General features: G+C 43.8%; 1 protein-coding gene across 1 annotated transcript; it reads left to right on the top strand.

Moving 5' to 3' along the window:
* The first annotated feature begins 1,371 nt into the window (after positions 1–1,371).
* LOC311225132 (cyclin-K-like) lies at positions 1,372–21,525 on the top strand. The gene is made up of 11 exons (XM_084310336.1): positions 1,372–1,611; positions 3,075–3,310; positions 5,121–5,202; positions 7,379–7,510; positions 7,892–7,997; positions 11,038–11,095; positions 14,809–14,978; positions 17,507–17,754; positions 18,313–18,343; positions 18,485–18,556; positions 20,476–21,525. Exons 2-11 carry the CDS (start codon positions 3,096–3,098, stop codon positions 21,168–21,170), a joined length of 1,809 nt encoding a protein of 602 aa, XP_084166462.1. The 5' UTR covers positions 1,372–1,611; positions 3,075–3,095; the 3' UTR covers positions 21,171–21,525.
* Positions 21,526–22,891: the final 1,366 nt, after the last annotated feature.

A 22,891-nucleotide genomic window follows, 5' to 3' on the forward strand; every position in this document is an offset into this window, starting at 1 on the left:
AGGTGCAAGCATAGTCGTAGTACCCTTGAATGAGTGCTCCTGCCAGAGTCTTCAGGGTATTCTTGTTTACCAGAGAGGAGATCCGGTACAAGAATCGAGTTCGTTGGTTGACTTTTTTTTATTACATTGGATGCCATTTTGTCACAGGAAAGATTTGCCTCTAGGATGGAACCCAGGTAGGTCATTTCATCTTTCCTTGTGACAATATTGTCACATTGTCACCCACTGTAACTGAGAAGCCGTCGGTCTTGCTGAGTTTGTTATTTGAACCGAAGAGAATGGACTCTGTTTTGCCCAGGTGTAATGATAGTTTGTTGTCGGCGAGCCATATGCAGATTTTGCCTAGTTCCGTGCTGAGGGTTTTTTCAACCTGTAACTTGTTCTTGTCAGAGACCAGCAGGGCTGAGTCGTCCGCGAACAGGAACAAGTTGCAGTCACAAGCTGACGACATGTAATTTGCATAAATTAGGAACAGTAGCGAACCGGTCCTAGTACGCTTCCTTGTGGAACACCACAGCTCACTGGGAGTTAAAAGTTATTATTAAATGCTATTAATAGGTACAATCATTATTGATACACGGTATTGATAGGGTGAATTATGACCACATAGGCTATACGGTTAGACCTAGACGGTGTGAGAGGATTGGCCTGCCAGTGAAACGCCTATATATGGACAGAGGAGAGTATAAGATTGAGGGCTTTGCTCGCTCTCTTTTCCTGCTATTTTTGCCACCATCTTCCTCTGCCTTGTTTTATTTTTTATTTTTATTATTGATCTTTTTCCCCCTCCTTTTTCCTCAGTTTTTCTCCCATCCCAATGTTAGTCGTTATGCCAATTCCCAATCCCCTTCCTGGTCGCTGCGCACTTACCTATCTTTAAATACATATTTTGAACTCTCATTCTATATGTCTAATGTCTCCTATTATTCTGTTTAAATGTTTTCATATATAATTTAATTGAGCTGTAAGTAACACAACACACGGATTATATGTCCTTGATGACATCACTGGTGGTGGCCATATTCAAACTCATTTACTCTCAAACTCTGTCAAACTAAATTAATGTGTATGTGTGCCAAAACTGTTTAGAGTTTTTGGGATGTGTGTGAGATTCTGTGCAAAATAAATTAGCATAGTTTTTTTTTGTTTTTATAGTGAAGTGCCCCTTTAATTGCTGTTTAAAAAAAAAGATTTCGGTGCTCTCATTGGTCAACACGAGAACACCTTTTCCGGATAACGTAACGCCACCCTCTCGTGCCTTGTGATTGGACGTTTACGTCAGCACGGTTAACGTGACCATACACGGTAACGTTTCGTCTCTCTTGATTGGCTGAACGACACGTCAATCAACCCATAACGTGGGAGCCAGGCCGTGGAAGCTCTTTGTTGACCGTTTGGTTATTGAATCTGCGGCTAGTTCCGCAGCAGTTAGCTCAACTGGTTATTATTATTATTATATACAGTGCTCGTGCGATGGGTTTCGGTGTATAATAATAACGTTATATGTGGAAATAATACCTGAAATATCACATTATTTCAGTCAACCGCCAGTGCTCTGCTGCTGCTATGTTGTTGTGACGCTGCTCAGCATCTCTCTGGTCGTTCTGCAAGGTAACTTGGTTATTAATAATAATGATAATAATAATAATGCATTTGATTCATAATGCGCCTTTCAGGACACTCAAGTGAGGTGTTTGTATGACTTCCCCCTCGGTAACGTTACCAGAGAAGGAACAGAAACCTCATCACTACTAACTACATCTGTTTACCTGCTCTCTGGGGAAACAAGGGACTACGAAAATGAAAGGGTTAACCTAATGTGTATTGTCACAGTGAAAGGGTTAACCTAATGTGTATTGTCACAGTGAAAGGGTTAACCTAATGTGTATTGTGCAGTGAAAGGGTTAACCTAATGTGTTGTCGCAGTGAAATGGTTAACCTAATGTGTGTTGTCGCAGTGAACCAACCGAGCCAATCAACTAAGCATTTCAAATAATTAAAAACGACTGCTTGCTTGATTGATTGATTGATTGAACATTTTATTTACAGATTGCAGAATGGGTACAAATTAATACAGTACAGCTCAATACACACAATTGTTAAGGGGATGCAGACCAGAGAAAGACTTTCATCTTGTTTACATCAGGGTCCCCCATTTTCAATTCATCATAACATACACGACATACAGATAGATAGACAGTACTGCTACATCTATACATTTATGACATACCAGATTTACAATTACAGTACTGTAAAAGAGATTATATACATTTGACGAAGAAACTGTACATTGGAAACATTGCACAGTGGAATTATTCATAAAATTGCTTATACCAGTAAGTTACATGTAGAGGTTTATTTGGTTGAGCAACATGTTTAGGGTCTTAGAAATATATTGACATTAAACTCAGAATCTCATTCAGTTGATATTTTTTAAAGGGATGTTTTGTTGTATTTTGGGTGCACACTGATGACGTAATTCACTATTTTTTTTTCTTTTCTTTTTTTACTATTTACTAAAAACAAGGGTAAACTAGGCTAACGATTTTGGCTAGTTTCGACATCAAATAGAGAACATTGTATTTACAATAGGGATGTCCGATATTATCGGCCGATATCGGCATTAAAATGTGATATCGGAAAATATCGGTATCGGTTTTCAAATTTTTTTTATTTAATTTTTTTTACATTTCTATAACCTTTTATTTACCCAGGCAAGCAAGTAAGAACAAATTCTGATTTGATTTATTGTCAAAAGTATGCATAATGTTGTGTTAATTCCACTGTTGTGTTAATTCCACAACAAGAGATATGTAATGTTAATTACCTGAAATTACCCTGCATATATCGGTATCGGTTGATATCGGTATCTGAAATTAAGAGTTGGACAATATCGGTATATCGGTATCGGTAAAAAAGCCAATATCGAGCATCCCTAATTTACAATACTGATATTGACATTCCTGATATTTAAGCAGTTGATTACTATCCTGCTACAAGTCAGTGTCGCTAGTAATGACGTGACTGACGTGCCGTGCGCCTATATTATATTTTCCCGCCTGTGTCTCTTCCAGCCTCTTCGTTAACGACGTCACATGAAAGATAACCGGGAGAACTACTCCTCCGCCGCCGCCGGCGCCAACCCGGCGGTCACGGCGAACGCGGAGCACATGAAGCCGTGCTGGTACTGGGACAAGAAGGACCTGGCTCACACGCCGTCCCAGTCGGAGAGCATGGACCCCGCCACCGAGGCCCGCTACCGGAGGGAGGGCGCGCGCTTCATCTTCGACGTGGGCACGCGCCTCGGACTGTATCCTTCTGATCGATCGATTGATTGAAAACTTTATTTTTTTTTAAACAATGTTTTTATTGCAATTTTTTCTTTTACACAAACATACGGTATATACAGACAATAGCACATGACAAAAATATAAAAGACACCCTTCAATCCCCTCCCTTCCCTAATTATAATTCAATTGACATTTCCGCAGACATATTACAATAGAAACAATTATTGTTAATGTTAATTGTTAAAGGGGACCCATCTTATAAATGGCATTCCTCAGTGTCCAGTACCGTCCTCCAGCTATGTGGATTCATATCAACAGGATCCACGTCTCCAACTCTCAATGTCCGAGATTTCTCAACTGCCTACTGTAATAATGTGGCAGTCGGTGTGGCATTTGGCACCATTCCACACAGTGGTAGGAGCCCAGCCTTAAAACGGCCCAAGATCTTGTTCTGAATCAAGATATATATATTTTTGTTATCTAAAGTGTAACTTATTGTCGGAAATTGGTTTTAAGCCATAAATATTGGATCCGATTTTCTTTAAAAAAACAAAACAGCATTTAACACTTTGAGTGCCAACGACGAGATTAGTCGTGCTAACTCGCCATGCGTTGACTGCCAATGACGAGTTTTCTCGTCTTTTAATAGTTATTTCTTTTATTAGCGATATCCATTCATTTTTCATCCATCCAGCCTGACGTTATCATTGGGAATGGGTCTGAGCAGGGAAAATACCGCCGCCTATCGTCTCCCGGATGGTAATGCACATCATTGCATTGGATTGGGTGGCCATGTGCATCAGAAAAAAAGTCCGGTCCGGGGTTTTCCAATCTCTGGCAAGCAGTATCGTGTTACCAGATTGACTGAGGAGGACCCTCAGAGCAGCGTCGATTATGTGTTTCGGACTATAACATTGGATCAATAAACGCGATCAATATTTGGAATGGCGATCAGGAATTGGATTAATCTTTTTGCAGAACATCTGATGTGAGGTAAGGACTCTATTTGACCAGTATTGGGTTAATCCGATGTTTTTTTCTCAGCCATCGCAGCGTGTCTGTGTGTGTGCGTGTATGACGTTAGCGCTGACGAGGTCATGGATAATAGATTTTTCAGCCCGCTTCTCTAGCTTGCATAAGTACACATATACTGTCGATAATCTAGCGTTTATTTGAAAACGATTCATAAATCAGCCGAAAAATGTTTTCTTGTGTATTCCACTAAAGAGCTATTATCACGGAATTTCTCTGGAATTACTAGAACTCTCCAAAACTATACTCGTATTCAAAACGGTATAAAACGGAAATGTACCAATGAAAAAACAATCCGTTTCGTACATGTTGACTGCAAGCAAGTCATTGATAAGCAAGTGTTTTAGACCCATAGCCATAATTTAAGATATAGTTTAAAGCCTTCGCAAATTTCCCCGACCTCCCATTGACTTCAGCGCTGGCACGGAACGGCGATATATGGTCAAAGGGGCGTGGCACTCAATGTGTTAAAAGTTAATTGTATCCTTTTAAATGCCCTTTTAAAACCCTTTCACTGCCACACGACAGAAGGTTAGCCCTTTACTATCACACAACCGACGGCGATGCTCCATCATTAGCACCATTAGCTCCGCAAATGATGCTAATGATGGAGCATCGCCGTCGGTTGTGTGATAGTAAAGGGCTAACCTTCTGTATTGTCACAGTGAAAGGGTTAACCGGCTGTCGTGTGGCAGTGAAAGGGTTAAAAATGGAAAATAATGCTTAGAAAAGTACTTGAAAGTCCTTGAATAAAAGAAAAATTCAATATCTGTGGGTCTCCTTAACCTCTGTGTCCAGACATTACGACACGCTGGCCACCGGGATCATCTACTTCCACCGCTTCTACATGTTCCACTCCTTCAAGCAGTTCCCCAGATACGTGAGTTACTTATGTGCTGGGAAGTGTAGTTTCATGACATTTCAATGTCCATCGAACGCCCTGGGTCTCTCTCTCTCTTAGGACTACAAACTTGAATGACGGCGTCATTTCCTCACGTCTAATTCATCAGGTTTCTGCCGGGATGCACAGAGAGATATTTATTAGGGGTGGGAATCACCAGAGGCCTCACGATACAATATTATCACGGTACTATTGAAATGAACAATGCAACTTCCTTATACAAAAAATGTTAAAGAATGTGTCCTTGTATTGATACAGTATCGCGATACTACTGTATCGATATTTCCCCCCACCACTAGTATATGCAGGGTCTTTAGATGCCAAGCACCTCTACTACGACTGTCACAAACTCACTCACTCACTCACTCACTCACTCACTCACTCACTCACTCACTCACTCACTCACTCACTCACTCACTCACTCACTCACTCACACAGTAAGTCACTCACGTTTAGCCACTCTGCCCCTAGGGGCGGCTCGTGGGTAATGCAATTTGTGGAAGTGTCCCTGGCTGCTACTGTATGTTTGCATTTTAGATATCAGACCTGGATCAATGAATACATTTTTTTTAAGTAATGGATCGGTACTCTGTATCGGCTGACACCCAAAGCCCAGGTATCGTATCGGGGCTGAAAAAGTGGGACCGGTTTTAGCTGCGAGCCCCACTCATCATGTTTCCTCTTCTCACTGGAGCTGCTTTAATATAAAGTGAAGTGAAAGTGCCTGTGCTCATCTCTGTGTGTGTGTGTGTCTGTCTGTGTGTGTGTGTCTGTCTGTGTGTGTGTGTCTGTGTGTGTGTGTCTGTCTGTGTGTGTGTGTGTCTGTCTTTGTGTGTTTGTGTGTCTGTCTGTCTGTCTGTCTGTCTGTGTCTGTGTGTCTGTCTTTCGCCGTTGACTAAAAACACTTCTTCAATCAATATCTAAAAAAAATTATAATAATAAACTAGGGCTGTCAGTTTATCGCGTTAATTAGATTAATTAATTACACAGTAAAATATCGCGTTATGAAAATTAACTCAAAATGTATTACATATTTTTTTTTTTTTTTTTATCATTCATTCCATAAGAACGTAGAATACACATTTACAGACTTTTTTTTATATGGTCCATTTGCATGTTCTTGGTATCTGATTCTAGGGACATCTATGGATCTCAGGGAATGTATTCCCATTGTCAGAAATACTGTGTCTGTTACTAGGCTTGAGTAAATTGTAATGAACCAAATGAGAATATCAATACATTTTTTTTTTATCTTTGACTGTGAATAACACCATGCTCAAATTGACCAGACCTGAAAAATCTAAGCAAATTAATAGATGGAAGATGATTAAACAGAACGTTTTGTAGATACAGTACTGAATTCTGCCATCCGGACACATGCCATTTGAAATATGATTATAGAATATAGAATATCAGGCATAAAATGGTTATGCGATTAAAATGAGATTAATTCGATTAATTAATTACAAATCCTGTAATTAATTAGATACATTTTTTTAATCGCCTGACAGCACTATAATAAACACTAACCTTCTTACTGTCCTATACCACCATGCACTCCTGACTCAACACTGCAGCGCCCACGTTTCAGTACTGTTTGATGAACATTGAAAGAGTTGTGCCCTTCCTGATGACTCGTCCTACAGAAGTCGATGGCGGCTGGGTGGCGCAGCGGACATTGCGCTCGTCACCAACGCAAGAGTCGGCGGATGAAAAAAGTTTAATTTTTTTTTCAAATCCTGCATTCTAGTTAATTTTCATAGTGACACTGCACTTCAGACAAACTACAACTGGTGATGGTGTCTAGGTCTTTAAGTGTTAAACAGCTGAGAGCAGTCACTGCGGTTTTTTGTGGTCTTCTTTCATACACACATGACACATCCCCCCAAAGTATAATTTATGTTTTTTAACGTTTTTTTTTTTACTCACTGAGCACTCATTGCCACCAATGCAAATGAGTGCTCACTGAGTAAAAAAAGAAAAAGAAAACACACAAATTATACTTTGGGGGGAGCCATTATACTTTGGGGGCCCCCCAAAGTATTAACATGCAGTGGGAATCACTGGCTTTGGATAAAAGCGTTCAGCTAAATGTAAATGTGTGTGTGTCTGTGTGTGTGTGTGTCTGTGTGTGTGTGTGTGTGTGTGTGTGTAGGTGACAGGAGGGTGCTGCCTCTTCCTCGCAGGCAAAGTGGAGGAAACTCCCAAGAAATGTAAAGACATCATCAAGACGGCACGCAGCCTCCTCACTGACATCCAGTTCGCTCAGTTTGGAGACGACCCCAAGGTTTGTTACAAGACGACTGACGGCACCAACCGACATGTCTGAACAGTTACAAGACGACTAGGGCTGTCCCTGAAGCCTGTTTTTGGGATTCGAACTTTGTCAGGGTTTTTCGAACGGACGTTCGAACCTTCATTTTTAATAATAATAATAAATGAAAAGAATTATTATTATTATTTTTCTTTTTTAATAAATATCCTCAAACTAAATCCTCAATTTGAAGTGCTTAATCTGATTAAATTACACAAAAACCACGGTTCGGTACGTACCTCGGTTTTGAAGTCGAGGTTCGGTACGGGTTTTCGGTACAGTGGGGGAAAGTTTCATACAAAGACTAGGCAAAACCCATTTATACTGCAAGTCCCCTTATATACGTCTGTACAGGAGGAGGTCATGGTGCTGGAGCGCATCCTGCTGCAGACCATCAAGTTCGACCTGCAGGTGGACCATCCCTACCAGTTCCTGCTGCGCTATGCCAAGCAGCTCAAAGGTACAGGGCCAAACGCAGCTCAAAGGTACAGGGCCAAACGCATCTCAAAGGTACAGGGCCAAACACATCTCAAAGGTACAGGGCCAAACGCATCTCAAAGGTACAGGGCCAAACGCATCTCAAAGGTACAGGGCGAAACGCAGCTCAAAGGTACAGGGCCAAACGCATCTCAAAGGTACAGGGCCAAACGCAGCTCAAAGGTACAGGGCCAAACGCATCTCAAAGGTACAGGGCCAAACGCAGCTCAAAGGTACAGGGCCAAACGCATCTCAAAGGTACAGGGCGAAACGCATCTCAAAGGTACAGGGCCAAACGCATCTCAATGTAAGGTTATGTTCCAAGCAGCTCAAAGGTACAGGGCCAAACGCATCTCAATGTAAGGTTATGTTCCAAGCAGCTCAAAGGTACAGGGCCAAACGCATCTCAATGTAAGGTTATGTTCCAAGCAGCTCAAAGGTACAGGGCCAAACGCATCTCAATGTAAGGTTATGTTCCAAGCAGCTCAAAGGTACAGGGCCAAACGCATCTCAATGTAAGGTTATGTTCCAAGCAGCTCAAAGGTACAGGGCCAAACGCATCTCAGTGTAAGGTTATGTTCCAAGCAGCTCAAAGGTACAGGGCCAAACGCATCTCAGTGTAAGGTTATGTTCCAAGCAGCTCAAAGGTACAGGGCCAAACGCATCTCAGTGTAAGGTTATTTTCCAAGCAGCTAGGGTTGTCCCCGAAGCCTGTTTTTGGGCTTCAAACTTCGTCAGGGTTTTTCCGAACAGACGTGTGTTTTTTTTTTTTATATATATATATATATATATATATATATATATATATATATATATATATATAAATGTCCTCAAACTAAATCCTCAATTTGAATAAAGTGATTAATCTGATTAAATGAGTCTTTTCTTTTTATTAAATCAACTTTCTTTAAAGGGGAACTATTTTACCATTTCTTTCACTATTTGGGCACTTTTACACAATTCCTGTGAGTTTATGGAACACCTCTGTAACTTTTTATTTTTTTTAATTCATTGTTTTGTATTTCTAATGAAGTCCTCAAAAACAGCATTTTTCTACCTGAAGATCTTAAGCCGTTTTGAGCCTGGGCTCCTAAACCACTGCGCCGCCTGAACATTATCATGCAGCGGAGTCTCTCTGACATCACAGATCATCACATTTTCAGATGACTCAGTTCAGTGAGGGTGAATATTGTGAGAGGAGAATTGGAAGAATGCGCCAATATGAGAATTAGAGACATATATCATATTAATATAAGTCCACATAGCTAGGAAACAATGCTAAACACTGAAAAAGGCCATTTATAAGATAGTTCCCCTTTAATGAATATAACTCATCAGTTTTAATACTATAATATTAGTGTAGCCTAATCTTTATCTGCAACTGTGAAGAAAAACCCCATTGGTTTAACAGAATGAATAGACACATAAAAAAAAATATATATATATTAAAAAATATATATATATATTTTATAAAAAATTATATAATCGAATGTTGATTTAGAATTTGAATGCCAACGTAACGAACGAAGGTCCAAACGTTTGGGCTCAGCCCTACAAGCAGCTCAAAGGTACAGGGCGAAACGCTATGACAAAATAATATATATTTTCAAGTCTTACTGGACAAAATAAGTAATGTTCTAAATAATACCTCTTCTGTATTAGAAAATCCAGCTTTAAAAAATATATCTTTGTATCTTTTCAATGTAATGTAAATTATAAAACAGTAACCTTACAAATATACTAATTTAAAAGTGCACTATGCAGTTTCGAATTTGTTACATTTGCATAATTTGCAATTAGTGTACAAAACTAATTTATTACACACATAATCCTTAGAATGATTGTATCATAACAAGCATCTTATCAAACCAAAACATATTTTGAGGCATCAAAATAGTTTTAAATTATTTTCTTTCTCTCTCTGTATAGCTGCATACTTCAATCAATTCGGTCAACTTTGCCATCAAACTCTCGCCTCGCACTGCTTTATTTGTAATGTTTTTCTGTGTCCATGTGAGCTTTGAGATCGCCAGCACCTTTATTAGACACAGAAACATATGGTCAAGCTTTGCACGCGTTGCACTCCGCTTCCAATTAGTCTCGACCGGCACGCTAAATTGGGAATTTTCTCTGCAGTTCATCTGTTGTTCGCGTTGTGAGCAGAATCAATGCTGGTCAGATCTGTCCGCGTCCTCATCTGTTGTGTGTGTGAGCACTGAAAGCAGGCTTCTCTGGGTAACGTCACACGCAACAGGGTACCGTAGTATTCGGTGCAAAGCGCCAGTCAATTTAACTACATGCGTATTTTACACAAACGTTTCTGTGTGCGACAGATTTCAGATGTGTGCGGGAGCGTTTTGCCATGTGCGCGCATGCACGGGCGCACCTTAGAGGGAACATTGCTTACTTGCTTGCCTGGGTAAATAAAGGTTAAATAAATGTAAAAAGAATTCAAAACGATACAGATAATTTCCGATATTACATTTTAATGCCAATATCGGTAGGCCGATAATATCGGACATCCCTATACAGGACGAAACGTATCTCAATGTTATGATCTGCGGTGCGCCCATGGGGACAGATTTATGTAGACCTACGGCTATCGAATTTCCAGTAAAATCCCCCACGTAATTTCAAGGCATACATGTCTGAATATTATTTAGTAAATTACAATGGATATTGTCTAGAATTTTCTTTTTTTTATTGTTTTTTTCCCAACATTTATCCCCTAACCCATAGCACAGATACAAATCTCAAGTGGTCCTTTACACTCCCTTTCACTGCCACACTACAGAAGGTTAACCCTTTACTATCACACTACAGACGGTAACCGTCTGTAGTGTGATAGTAAAGGGTTAACCTTCTGTAGTGTGGTAGTGAAAGGGTTTTCCCTTTGTCGTGCTGCAGCGAAGGGGTTAACCTTCCGTATTGTCACAGCGAAAGGGCTAACCATTTGGTAGTGCGGTAGTGAAAGGGTTAAGTGTTCCGGTTTATCAGCTAAACAGTCCGCCGTCTTGTTTCAGGAGACAAGAACAAGGTGCAGAAGCTGGTCCAGATGGCCTGGACCTTCGTGAACGACAGGTGAGCAGGACGTTGTATTTCTTTCCAGAGTAACCCCCCCCCCCCCTCTATATTTTTCATTTAAAAGTTAAATCTGTAATACTGTCAAACAGCGACCTACAGGTACCCACTTGGTATTGCACTTTGTTTACATGTTTTGTTTCGTTCTGACGTGTGGGTTGTTGTTGAGTGCGGATGAAGGGGGGGGGGGGGGGGGGGGGGGTTGCTACCAGGGTTCGAGTTATCACCTGAGAGCTCTATGGGGGGCCCCCAAAACCGTGCGGCGCCGGAATTTATTTTTACTCTTTTTTTTTTTTCTCCCCCTGAAATTGTGACAGTTTTCAAAGTCATATTTAGAGGAATATCTCATTAGCATTAGAGTCTAATTATACTAATGAGTAATGACATCACACACAACAGTCTAATCATTAGACTATTGTGTGATGTCATTATTCAGTCTCATTCTTAACCATCACTATTTGTTCATTTTCTTACTCACCTCTGATATATATAATGCCATATTTACTTATTTGCATTTTGCATCTGATAAAATACAACAATTTAATTTGACAAACCCTAACCCTAAAAACTTAAAATAAAAATATCATCTATTAACAATTTATTTAGGTAACATAAATAATACTAATTCGTACATTGAAAAAAAAAAAAATATATATATATTTCTTTTGAAAGACCCCCACAGGTGTTGTTGACTATGGGTGCCCAGCCTCTATCTATGGGGGCCTGGCCCCCATTGGCCCCCCCATAACTCGAACCCTGGTTGCTACTGCTGGCCACACTTTACCAAGATGGAGGTCTAATCGTGCAGCCCTACAAAAAATCATACACATATCTTGAGAACCGTTCCTCCCATCAATATACAACCGTTTATGCAGATTTGTGCTTGATGGTTCATATTTGACCCGCCACTGTACCCTGTATGAAAATCTCAATCTACCATCTCCCACATCAAGAAGACGGCAGCATTGGCTGCAGTTTGTTTTCAAACTTATTCATTTTCAGTACCCACAGTATCTCAAACAAGTTTCAAGTTTCAAGTTTCTTTAATAGTTGTCATACAGAAGTACAGAATACTTTTATACAAAATGCTTCTTACTGTTACGCTCCAGAGACTGTGCAAGACAAGATAAGTATGAAATAAAATAACATAGTATAGCATGTAAATTAGAAGTAAAAAAAATGAGGTCACAGTGTTTAGTATAGACATATGTACAATGTTCGATGCAGAATAGACGTAACTGAGTTACCATATAATATACAATACTATGCAGTGTACTAATATACAATATTATATAGTGCAAGGCAGAAATGGGATGAGGTGCAATTTAGGTACAATTTACAGTAGGTGTACGAGTTGTAGTGCAAATCCTTTATCAATAAATATAAAGTGTGTTTGTGTGATCTAAAGTGTGGAGAGTGGGTGCTGCAGTGTGTTGTTTGTTTAAGTGAGTGCGTGTGGGTGTGTGTGCTGTGTGCATTTGATGGTTGTTGCATAGTGTTTATTGTTCGTTTAGCAGCCTGATGGCCTGGGGATAGAAGCTTCTTCTGAGTCTTTCTGTGCTCGCCTTAAGACTCCGGTATCGCTTGCCTGACCGCAGCAGTTCAAAGAGGCATTTGTTCGGGTGGCTGGAGTCCTTGATGATTCTCTTAGCCTTCCCCCTGCACCGCTTGTTGTAAATGTTCTGGAGGGTGGGAAGCCCCCCTCCAATTGTGCGTTCGGCTGAACGTGTCACTCTTTGTAGTCTGCTACGGTCTTGTGCAGTGCTATTCCCAAACCAGGAGGTGATGTTGCCGGTCAAGATGCTCTCTATTGTACATGAGTAGAAGTTCCTAAGGATCTTCTGACTGACTTGGAACTTCCTTAGGCGCCTGAGGAAGTAGAGGCGTTGTCGTGCCTTCTTCACAACACTGTCAATGTGTGTGGTCCATGTCAAGTCCTCGGATATGTGGGCTCCGACTCCGAGGTACTTGAAACTGTTCACTCTCTCAACCGGTGCCCCGTCGATGCTGAGGGGGGTGTAGTCCTTGACCCCCGACCTCCTGAAGTCCACAATCATCTCTTTTGTTTTGCTGACGTTCAGGGAGAGGCAGTTCTCCTGACACCACTGTGACAGATTCTCTACCTCTTCCAGGTAGGCCCTCTCATCGTTGGCAGAGATCAGGCCCACCACTACTGTGTCATCAGCAAATTTGATGATTGTGTTGTTGTTCCGCTGTGCCACACAGTCATGTGTGTACAGGGAGTAGAGGAGGGGGCTCAGAACACAGCCCTGGGGGGCCCCTATGTTGAGCGTGATGGATGAGGAGGTGCAGTTGCCTGCTCTTACCACCACAGTATTTGGAACCTTACACTTCCATACATCGTTTTTCACAACATTGCTCCCAGGTTTATTTTGAAGTTCCAACTGTGTCCACATCCGTTGGCAAAAAAAATCATTTAAGTTTAAGGCTCCTTCTGACTGGAACAATCTACCTGTTCATATCCGTTCAATAACATCCTTTCACTTGTTTAAAACTGCTCTTTCCGCTCACTTTGAGACGACCTGTTCATGTTTTGACTAATCATCATGTTTTGACCATTCATCATTATCACAGTTTATTGACGCAATGATACATAATTATGTGTCATGTGTACTGTTGTGGTTTAATGTAGTTGTTACTATTGTGTTTTATTTGTTTTTGTTTAGTTCTTTGTTTTGTTCGTTTGTCTGATTGATGTCGTCTGAACTGTCTGTAAAATATCTTGTCGTAAATGTACGATTATTTTGTAATCTGGGACGTCCTTGAAAACGAGACGGTTCATCTCAAGGGGTTATTCCTAATAACGAATTTCAATTAGGGATGCTCGATATTGGCTTTTTTACCGATACCGATATTGTCCAACTCTTAATTTCCGATACCGATATCAACCGATACCGATATATGCAGGGTTTCCCCCCCAAAAAAACGGAATAATTTCAGGTAATTAACATTACATATCTCTTGTCGTGTAATTAACACAACATTATGCATACTTTGACAATAAATAAAATAATAATTTGTTCTTACTTGCTTGTCTGGGTAAATAAAGGTTAAATAAATGTTTAAAAAATTAAGAAAAAAAATATTTGAATACCGATATTTTCCGATATCACATCTTTATGCCAATATCGGTCATCCCTAATTTCAATATATATCGACTTCACACTTGGCGGGTGTATCGCCGAGCGCCCAGGCGGGGGGGGGGGCAGTTTGGTGCCAGACGGTGACTTCGAAACGGCCACATTTTCAACGGGCCGCGCTGCACTAGTAGTAACTAATAATAATAATACACTTTATTAGCACCTTTCATACAAGAACTGCAGCCCAAAGTGCTCCACAGCAGTGATGTGGACATAAAAATAGACGTAGGCATAAAATGAGCATAAAAGTGGCATACTGTACTTCAGAGAATGAACAACCTCCCGAAGGAATTGTAATATGTTTCTGTCATCAAAATATATACAAAAAATAATAATAATAAAGATTTCTGACTCATTGATTATGATATATTTCTGACATTATCTGACAAAAGTAATGCATGCAGTGCAGACGTAAAATGAATTATAAAATAGACAGAAGAAGGGGGCGATGCAAAAAGTGTCGACGGAATAAAAGCAGTGCAATAGCCTGGTAGTTAACACCTAGATGTGAAACGTGGATGTTGTTGACCCTCCCCTCCCCTCCCCCCGCAGCCTGTGCACCATGCTGTCCCTGCAGTGGGAGCCGGAGATCATCGCCGTGGCCGTGATGTACCTGGCCGGACGCCTCTGCAAGGTGGACATCCAGGAGTGGACGTCCAAGCAGTCGTCCCGGCGCTGGTGGGAGCAGTTCGTCCAGGACGTCCCGATGGAGGTGCTGGAGGGTGAGCCCGCCTTGACTTTAGGGGCTGGAGGGTGAGCCCGCCTTGACTTTAGGGGCTGGAGGGTGAGCCCGCCTTGACTTTAGGGGCTGGAGGGTGAGCCCGCCTTGACTTTAGGGGCTGGAGGGTGAGCCCGCCTCGACTTTAGGGGCTGGAGGGTGAGCCCGCCTTGACTTTAGGGGCTGGAGGGTGAGCCCGCCTCGACTTTAGGGGCTGGAGGGTGAGCCCGCCTCGACTTTAGGGGGAGCCCGCCTTGACTTTAGGTGCTGGAGGGTGAGCCCGCCTCGACTTTAGGGGCTGGAGGGTGAGCCCGCCTCGACTTTAGGGGGAGCCCGCCTTGACTTTAGGTGCTGGAGGGTGAGCCCGCCTCGACTTTAGGGGGAGCCCGCCTTGACTTTAGGGGCTGGAGGGTGAGCCCGGCTTGACTTTAGGGGGAGCCCGCCTTGACTTTAGGGGCTGGAGGGTGAGCCCGGCTTGACTTTAGGGGGAGCCCGCCTTGACTTTAGGGGCTGGAGGGTGAGCCCGCCTCGACTTTAGGGGGAGCCCGCCTTGACTTTAGGGGCTGGAGGGTGAGCCCGCCTTGACTTTAGGGGGAGCCCGTCTTGACTTTAGGGGCTGGAGGGTGAGCCCGCCTCGACTTTAGGTGCTGGAGGGTGAGCCCGCCTTGACTTTAGGGGCTGGAGGGTGAGCCCGCCTTGACTTTAGGGGCTGGAGGGTGAGCCCGCCTTGACTTTAGGGGCTGGAGGGTGAGCCCGCCTTGACTTTAGGGGCTGGAGGGTGAGCCCGCCTTGACTTTAGGGGCTGGAGGGTGAGCCCGCCTCGACTTTAGGGGCTGGAGGGTGAGCCCGCCTTGACTTTAGGTGCTGGAGGGTGAGCCCGCCTTGACTTTAGGTGCTGGAGGGTGAGCCCGCCTCGACTTTAGGGGCTGGAGGGTGAGCCCGCCTTGACTTTAGGTGCTGGAGGGTGAGCCCGCCTTGACTTTAGGGGCTGGAGGGTGAGCCCGCCTTGACTTTAGGTGCTGGAGGGGGAGCCCGCCTTGACTTTAGGGGCTGGAGGGTGAGCCCGCCTTGACTTTAGGGGCTGGAGGGTGAGCCCGCCTTGACTTTAGGGGGAGCCCGCCTTGACTTTAGGTGCTGGAGGGTGAGCCCGCCTTGACTTTAGGGGAACCCACCTTCTTCTTTGTCTTTGCCGTAGGGCTGGGCGATATGGCCAAAAACGTTATTGCGATAAAATTATAAAATTATTTTCATATAACTCGATATCGATAATTATCGTCGATATAATGTCTGTCAAGTTTAATTTACTTCTTATGCCCGGCGCCGATGGACGGGCTATTAATAGACTTGTTTTTCTGCTGCGAATGTCTCGAGTTGATGTCGTCATCAGTCCGCGCACGTTAGCAGTTAGCCAGAGCGAGCAGTGTATCCCATGACAATGTACTAAATATCCCTAAAATACTCTGTTCCGCCCCAATACATTGCAACGACGTCCACCGTACAGTATACCCCACACTACTATAACCGTGGCATCAGAATTCATGCCCACACACATACTCGGCACGTAAATATATAAAATAGCGCCGTGCAAGCTAATTATCCTAGCCAGCCAAACTTTAAAATTGTGCCGTGCAAGCTAATTATCCTAGCCAGCCATATTTCCAATGTACTAAATATCCCTAAAATACTCTGTTCCGCCCCAATACATTGCAACGACGTCCACCGTATACCACACACTACTATAACCGTGGCATCAGAATTCACGCCATACACGTAAATATATAAAATAGCGCTGTGCAAGCTAATTACCCTAGCCAGCCTTGTTGACTACCTCTCTACCCAGAGGTGCAGCGCGGGTCTCCTTCGCTCTCTGCCATCTCCTTCACTGATTGGTTGTTAGTGCGTGTGCTCATATCCAAGCTTGGAAAATCGATATATCGAAACTTTGCGACCACGTTTCATGTTTATTTCGAGGAAATAATTTATCGCGATAGTTATCGTTATCGTTTTATCGCCCAGCCCTACTTTTTTTTTGCGGCCCGCTGGATGATATTTTGCGGCCCCCCAGATAATAAATTTTTTTTGCAGTCATGTCATCACAAACACTGGCATTTAAAGGGTACAAATAAAACAATTCCTGCACCAGAATGCAGGAAATGAAGTCTTTGTAACACAAAATCTCCTGGTGGGGGACCCCCAGACCCCCCGCTTAAAAAGTGGCCTGACTGGGGCTATATTTCGCACTATATTTCCTGGCCTGAATGATTTCCCCAGTCCGGCCCTGGTTAAAAGCCTCCAATGCTTATTATTAGTGTGTGTGCGTTTGAACGTTTGCATGTTTCAACCATACATTTCCATAAAAATAAAAAATAAATACTTGAAACCCTTTTTGTGTGGAATATTTGATGCGGCCCAGCCTCACCCAGACTCTACCTCCAGCGGCCCCCAGGTACATTGAGTTTGAGACCCCTGGTCTAGCAGCTGCTCCAGGGTCAGTTTAACTGTTCACTGTTCATCTCCACCCGCTCCCTACAGATATCTGCCATCAGATCCTGGACCTGTACTCCCAGGGCAAGCAGCAGATGCCCCAGGGGGCGGGGCCAGCAGTGGCGGGAGGGGCGGGGGAGAAAGCCCCCTCGTCGTCCGCCACCCCGAGCCCCCCGCAGGTCCAGCTGCCCACCACCCCCACCCTGCTGCCCCCTCCTCCCCCGGCCCCCCCGCTGGTCAAGAAGCCCTCGCCCCAGACCAGCCCTCCCAGACAAGCCCCCAAGAGACCCCCCCAGGTGAGAGTGATGCACCATGGGAGGTCCAGTGGAGACGGACGGGTTGTAACTAAGGCTGTCAAAGTTATTAATGTCATTAACGCACAATTCTGTTAACGCCACTATTTTTTTTAGCGCACGATTAACGTTTTAGAGGGGGGGGGGGATTTAACTTTTCTTTCTTTTTTACTAGACTCCACTCAGGTGTATTATTGATACTCTCATTGATACTATCTACTAATTGATACTATTTGCAATGCATGAGGGTCATCCTTTTGTGTTAAATGGCTGCATGACGTTGAACGGCCCTTCTATGGTTTCTCTCCTCCACATTGCCTGTGGTGCATTTTTTCCTATTGCTAGGTTTTAGTGAGTTTTTCCTTACCTTCACGCGGGGTATGTCTGGGAGTGTTGCATTTATTTATTTTATTTAAAACATCTTGGACTTTATGGTGTTTAGTAGAGATGGACATGTTGTAACGGATGCTCCTGGTTTCTGGAATCAATATCGTGATATATTTTCATCAGTTCTCTCTTGTTATCTGATTTGCTCCTGACTGTTATCTTCTGATGATCTAGGCGTCCCCAAAAGATGACAGCAAGACCTCAGGTGAGCTGAGCACACAGTCTCTTTTGCTGCTAGATGGAATATAAATCATTGACTTGTCGTTGGAACCGAAGTGTACGATCGGTCCATTCTTTGCCATTTCTATGTGGTTGTGTTTCACCTCCGTCCTCTTTGTTTGGACAGAGATCACGGGCGCCAAGATCCCTCGCCTGGAACCTCCGATGCCGCCTCTACCCACCGCGCCGGCCCCTCCAGGTCAGTACCCTCTACTAGTGTTGTCACGATACTGGAATTTCGAACTTCGATACGATACCTTGAAAAGTATTGATATTCGATACCACAGGGAAAAAGGTTGAATCTTAAAATGTAATTTTTTTTTTTTTTATATATATATAAATACATTTTGTTTTTGTTGCTGGTTGATTCTCCTCAGCTTCTCTCTGGTACTATAAGAGAAGATAAATATAACACTTTTAAAACCCTTTGTTTATCTTTAGATCACACATTTAAAAATAACTGTTCATCTCACTTCAATAATTTTTATTGCAGAACATGGTATTTTCTCAAGCAGACAGATGTCAACACTGTAATCTGTGTTGCATGTACCTGACAAACTGAACTGTTTGTATTACAGTCATATTCCAACTTAACTGAATGCACGTGTGTGTGTGGACTACTGTACTATTACAGGTATTGAAATGAACAACGCAACTTCCTTATACAAAAAGAATATATATATTTCTTTATTTTTTTATGAATAATTAAATATCAATATTTCGGGAAATGAGTATTGAAACCGTTTTAATAAATATAAATATTCAGAATCGATATGTATCAACATTACCCTATACTAGAGCTGTTTCCCCGAAGCCTGTTTATGGGCTTCGAACTTCGTCAGGGTTTTTTCGAACGGACGTTCGAACTTTCTTCATTGCAGGAAGAGCATTGAATTGAACATTTCAGTTGTAGGCTACATGCGAACCTTTGTTTTTAATAATAATCTTTAAAAAATCCAAAAAGTATTTAAAATTGAACCCCCCGAACTTCACCCCAGACGTGCGAGGCACAACCCGAGGGTGGACGGTACGGGAAGGAGGTCAGGACTCAGGAGTTGGTCAACATCAGAGAGCGGCCCTGAATGTCCCCGACCCAATAGGAACAGGCCACACCCACACACACGGGACAGAGACCTCCGGAGAGGCCTGAGACCCCAATGAGAGTAGTCTCTGGCCATGAAATAGGAGGGTTTCTACCCATTGGGCAACTCCCGACGAGGGGGGAACCAAACCCACCAATGGCTACATCATCAACACCAGGGCGAGATGACTCTCAGCAGTACCTCAGCCCTGGACAGAATGTACCCGAGGTAGCGAGACACATGGAAGTGTCCCACACAGCCTCCCGCAGTGAACACTCAGGGGGACGAGGGATATTGACCTACTTTTTTTTTTTTTTTTTTTTTTTTTGTGGTAGTAGAACTCTAAAAAAGGGGAACAATTTAAATGAACGAAAAGTAGGGATGTCCAATATTATCGGCCGATATTGGCATTCAAATGTGATATCGGAAAATATTGGTATAGTTTATTTTATTTTTTTACATTTCTATAATCTTTATTTACCCAGGCAAGCAAGTAAGAACAAATTCTGATTTTATTTATTGTCAAAAGTATCCATAATGTTGTGTTAATTCCACAACAAGAGATATGTCATGTTAATTACCTGAAATTATTTCGTTTTTTGGGGGAGGAAACCCTGCATATATCGGTATCGGTTGATATCGGTATAGAAAATTAAGAGTTGAACAATATCGGTATATCGGTATCGGTAAAAAAGCCAATATCGAGCATCCCTACCGAAAAGGTGTAGGCTGAAGCCAAGGCTTATGATTGCCTACCCTTTTTTACATTACATAATTTACACACAAAAAAATACAAAAAAATAAACATAATTCAGTATATCATTTAGCAAAGGTTACAAATGTTTCATAGTTTTATGTACTAAACGTATCCACCTTTTATTTATGTTTTTTTTCTTTTTTTTCTATATATATATATATATGTTTTTCTTTTCCCCTTTGTCTCTATTTGAATACAGTTATGTTATAGATATAATTAGGATAATAATGAGGTTTTATATTTATGTATCCCATCTCTTCCTCTTCTCTCTCCCCGCAGAGCGCAAAGCCCCTCCCCCCTCCTACCCGGCCGCGCCCCTCCCCCCCGCGGAACCCGACCCCCCCTCCTCCTCCTCCGATCCGTCGGACCCCTCCAAGGCCGCCCCGCCCCCCCCTCCCGCCGCCGCCGCCGCGCCCCCCGCCCACCTGCAGCCCCCGCCCCTGCCCCACCGGCCCCCTCCGCCGCCCCCCCAGCAGCCGCCGGCCCCGCCCCCCAGCACCTACATCATGGGCATCCCCACCTCCAGCTCCTACATGTCGGGCGAGGGCTTCCAGAGCCTGCAGTCCATGATGATGAAGACGGCGGAGTGCGGCCCCTCCTCCTACCCCGCCATGCCCCCCCAGGCCTACGCCGGGCCCCCGCTGGGCTACCACCCCCACGCCTACCCCACCACCGCGCCGCCCCCTCTGCCGCCCGCCGTGGCCTCCTATCACAACCCCCCGCCCCTCTCGGCCTCCTACCCTCCCCCGCTGCCGCCGGCCTACAACCACGGCTACCCGCCGCCGCTGCCCTCCGCGCGCATGGGCCTGGTGGCGCAGCACCCGCACGGCCTGGTGGGCATCATCCCCCCCTCCGCCGGGGGGTACCCGCTGCCGCCGCCGCCACTGCCCAACGCGCAGGGCCAGGTGCCCCCGCCCCTGCTGCCGGGGATGCCCCCCATGGGGGGCATGGGTCGGGGCGGCTGGATGAGATGAGATGAGATGAGATGAGATGAGAGCGGCTGGATGAGATGAGATGAGATGAGAGCGGCTGGATGATGAGATGAGATGAGAGCGGCTGGATGAGATGAGATGAGATGAGAGCGGCTGGATGGATGAGATGAGATGAGATGAGGGCGGCTGGATGGATGAGATGAGATGAGATGAGAGCGGCTGGATGGATGAGATGAGATGAGATGAGATGAGAGCGGCTGGATGGATGAGATGAGATGAGATGAGAGCGGCTGGATAAGATGAGATGAGATGAGATGAGGGTGGCTGGATGGATGAGATGAGATGAGAGCGGCTGGATGGATGAGATGAGATGAGATGAGAGCGGCTGGATGGATGAGATGAGATGAGATGAGATGAGATGAGATGAGATGAGAGCGGCTGGATGGATGAGATGAGATGAGATGAGATGAGAGCGGCTGGATAAGATGAGATGAGATGAGATGAGAGCGGCTGGATGAGATGAGATGAGATGAGAGCGGCTGGATGGATGAGATGAGATGAGATGAGAGCGGCTGGATGGATGAGATGAGATGAGAGCGGCTGGATGAGATGAGATGAGATGAGATGAGGGTGGCTGGATGAGATGAGATGAGAGCGGCTGGATGAGATGAGATGAGAGCGGCTGGATGAGATGAGATGAGATGAGGGTGGCTGGATGAGATGAGATGAGAGCGGCTGGATGAGATGAGATGAGATGAGATGAGATGAGATGAGAGCGGCTGGATGAGATGAGATGAGATGAGATGAGATGAGAGCGGCTGGATGAGATGAGAGGAGAGGGGATGAGATGAGATGAGATGAGGCAGAGAGGGACCGACGCTGTACGACCAACTCCTGAAACGACATCCTTGACATTTTTTGACTCTTCTGTTGGTTCTGACAGCCTTCTTCACCAGACACACCTTCCCACATGATATCTCAGAAGGAGCTTCTTCATACCCTTTACTAATAATAACCCCTTTACTAATAATAATAGCCCCTTTACTAACACGGATCGTCTTCAGACACATGATTTAATGAGGTTTAAACGTTTCAACACAACAGTGAGTCTTCGGAGTCTTTTGAGAAGCGTGTCGTGTTGAAACGTTTTAAGTGATTCATTCATTTACTATTAAATATCTTTTTAATACCGGCAGCACTTGTCATATTCAATAAGCACCGGGTAATATCTTATCATTTATTATTACCTTAGTTTTTCCCACTATCAAACTGGAACGCAGTCCAGTAGAGAAGCGTGTCCAGTCTTTTCAGAAGTCGTCCTCCCTTGTGCGTCTCTCTCCTGCACGTCTCTTCTGCACGTCTCTCCTGCACGTCTCTCCTGCACGTCTCTCCTGCACGTCTCTCTTGCACGTCTCTCCTGCACGTCTCTCCTGCACGTCTCTTCTGCACGTCTCGATGCGCACGAGACTGAATGTTCTCCCTCTTCCAGCCCTCTTCCCTCTCGCTACCTGCTCAGGTCATCAAAAAAAGAAAAAATGTAAATATGTTTTTTTTTGTTTCGTTTGTTTTACTCAGGTCATCTTTTAATGTTTTCTTTATTCATAATTCTCTTTGTTATTAATAATAGAGTGAAAGACGGCAGACACTAATCGCTCTCTCACGGATACAAGATCGGTCTGTTTTTTCCGTGCGTGCGTGAGCCGTCTCAGCTTCGAGGTCGAGCGGGTTCTTTGGTTTTTGAAATGTGGGATGGATGGCGGTAT

Source organism: Notolepis coatsorum (genome assembly GCF_963971535.1).
Source record: "Notolepis coatsorum genome assembly, chromosome: 3".
In the NCBI taxonomy this organism is placed as follows: domain Eukaryota; kingdom Metazoa; phylum Chordata; class Actinopteri; order Aulopiformes; family Paralepididae; genus Notolepis; species Notolepis coatsorum.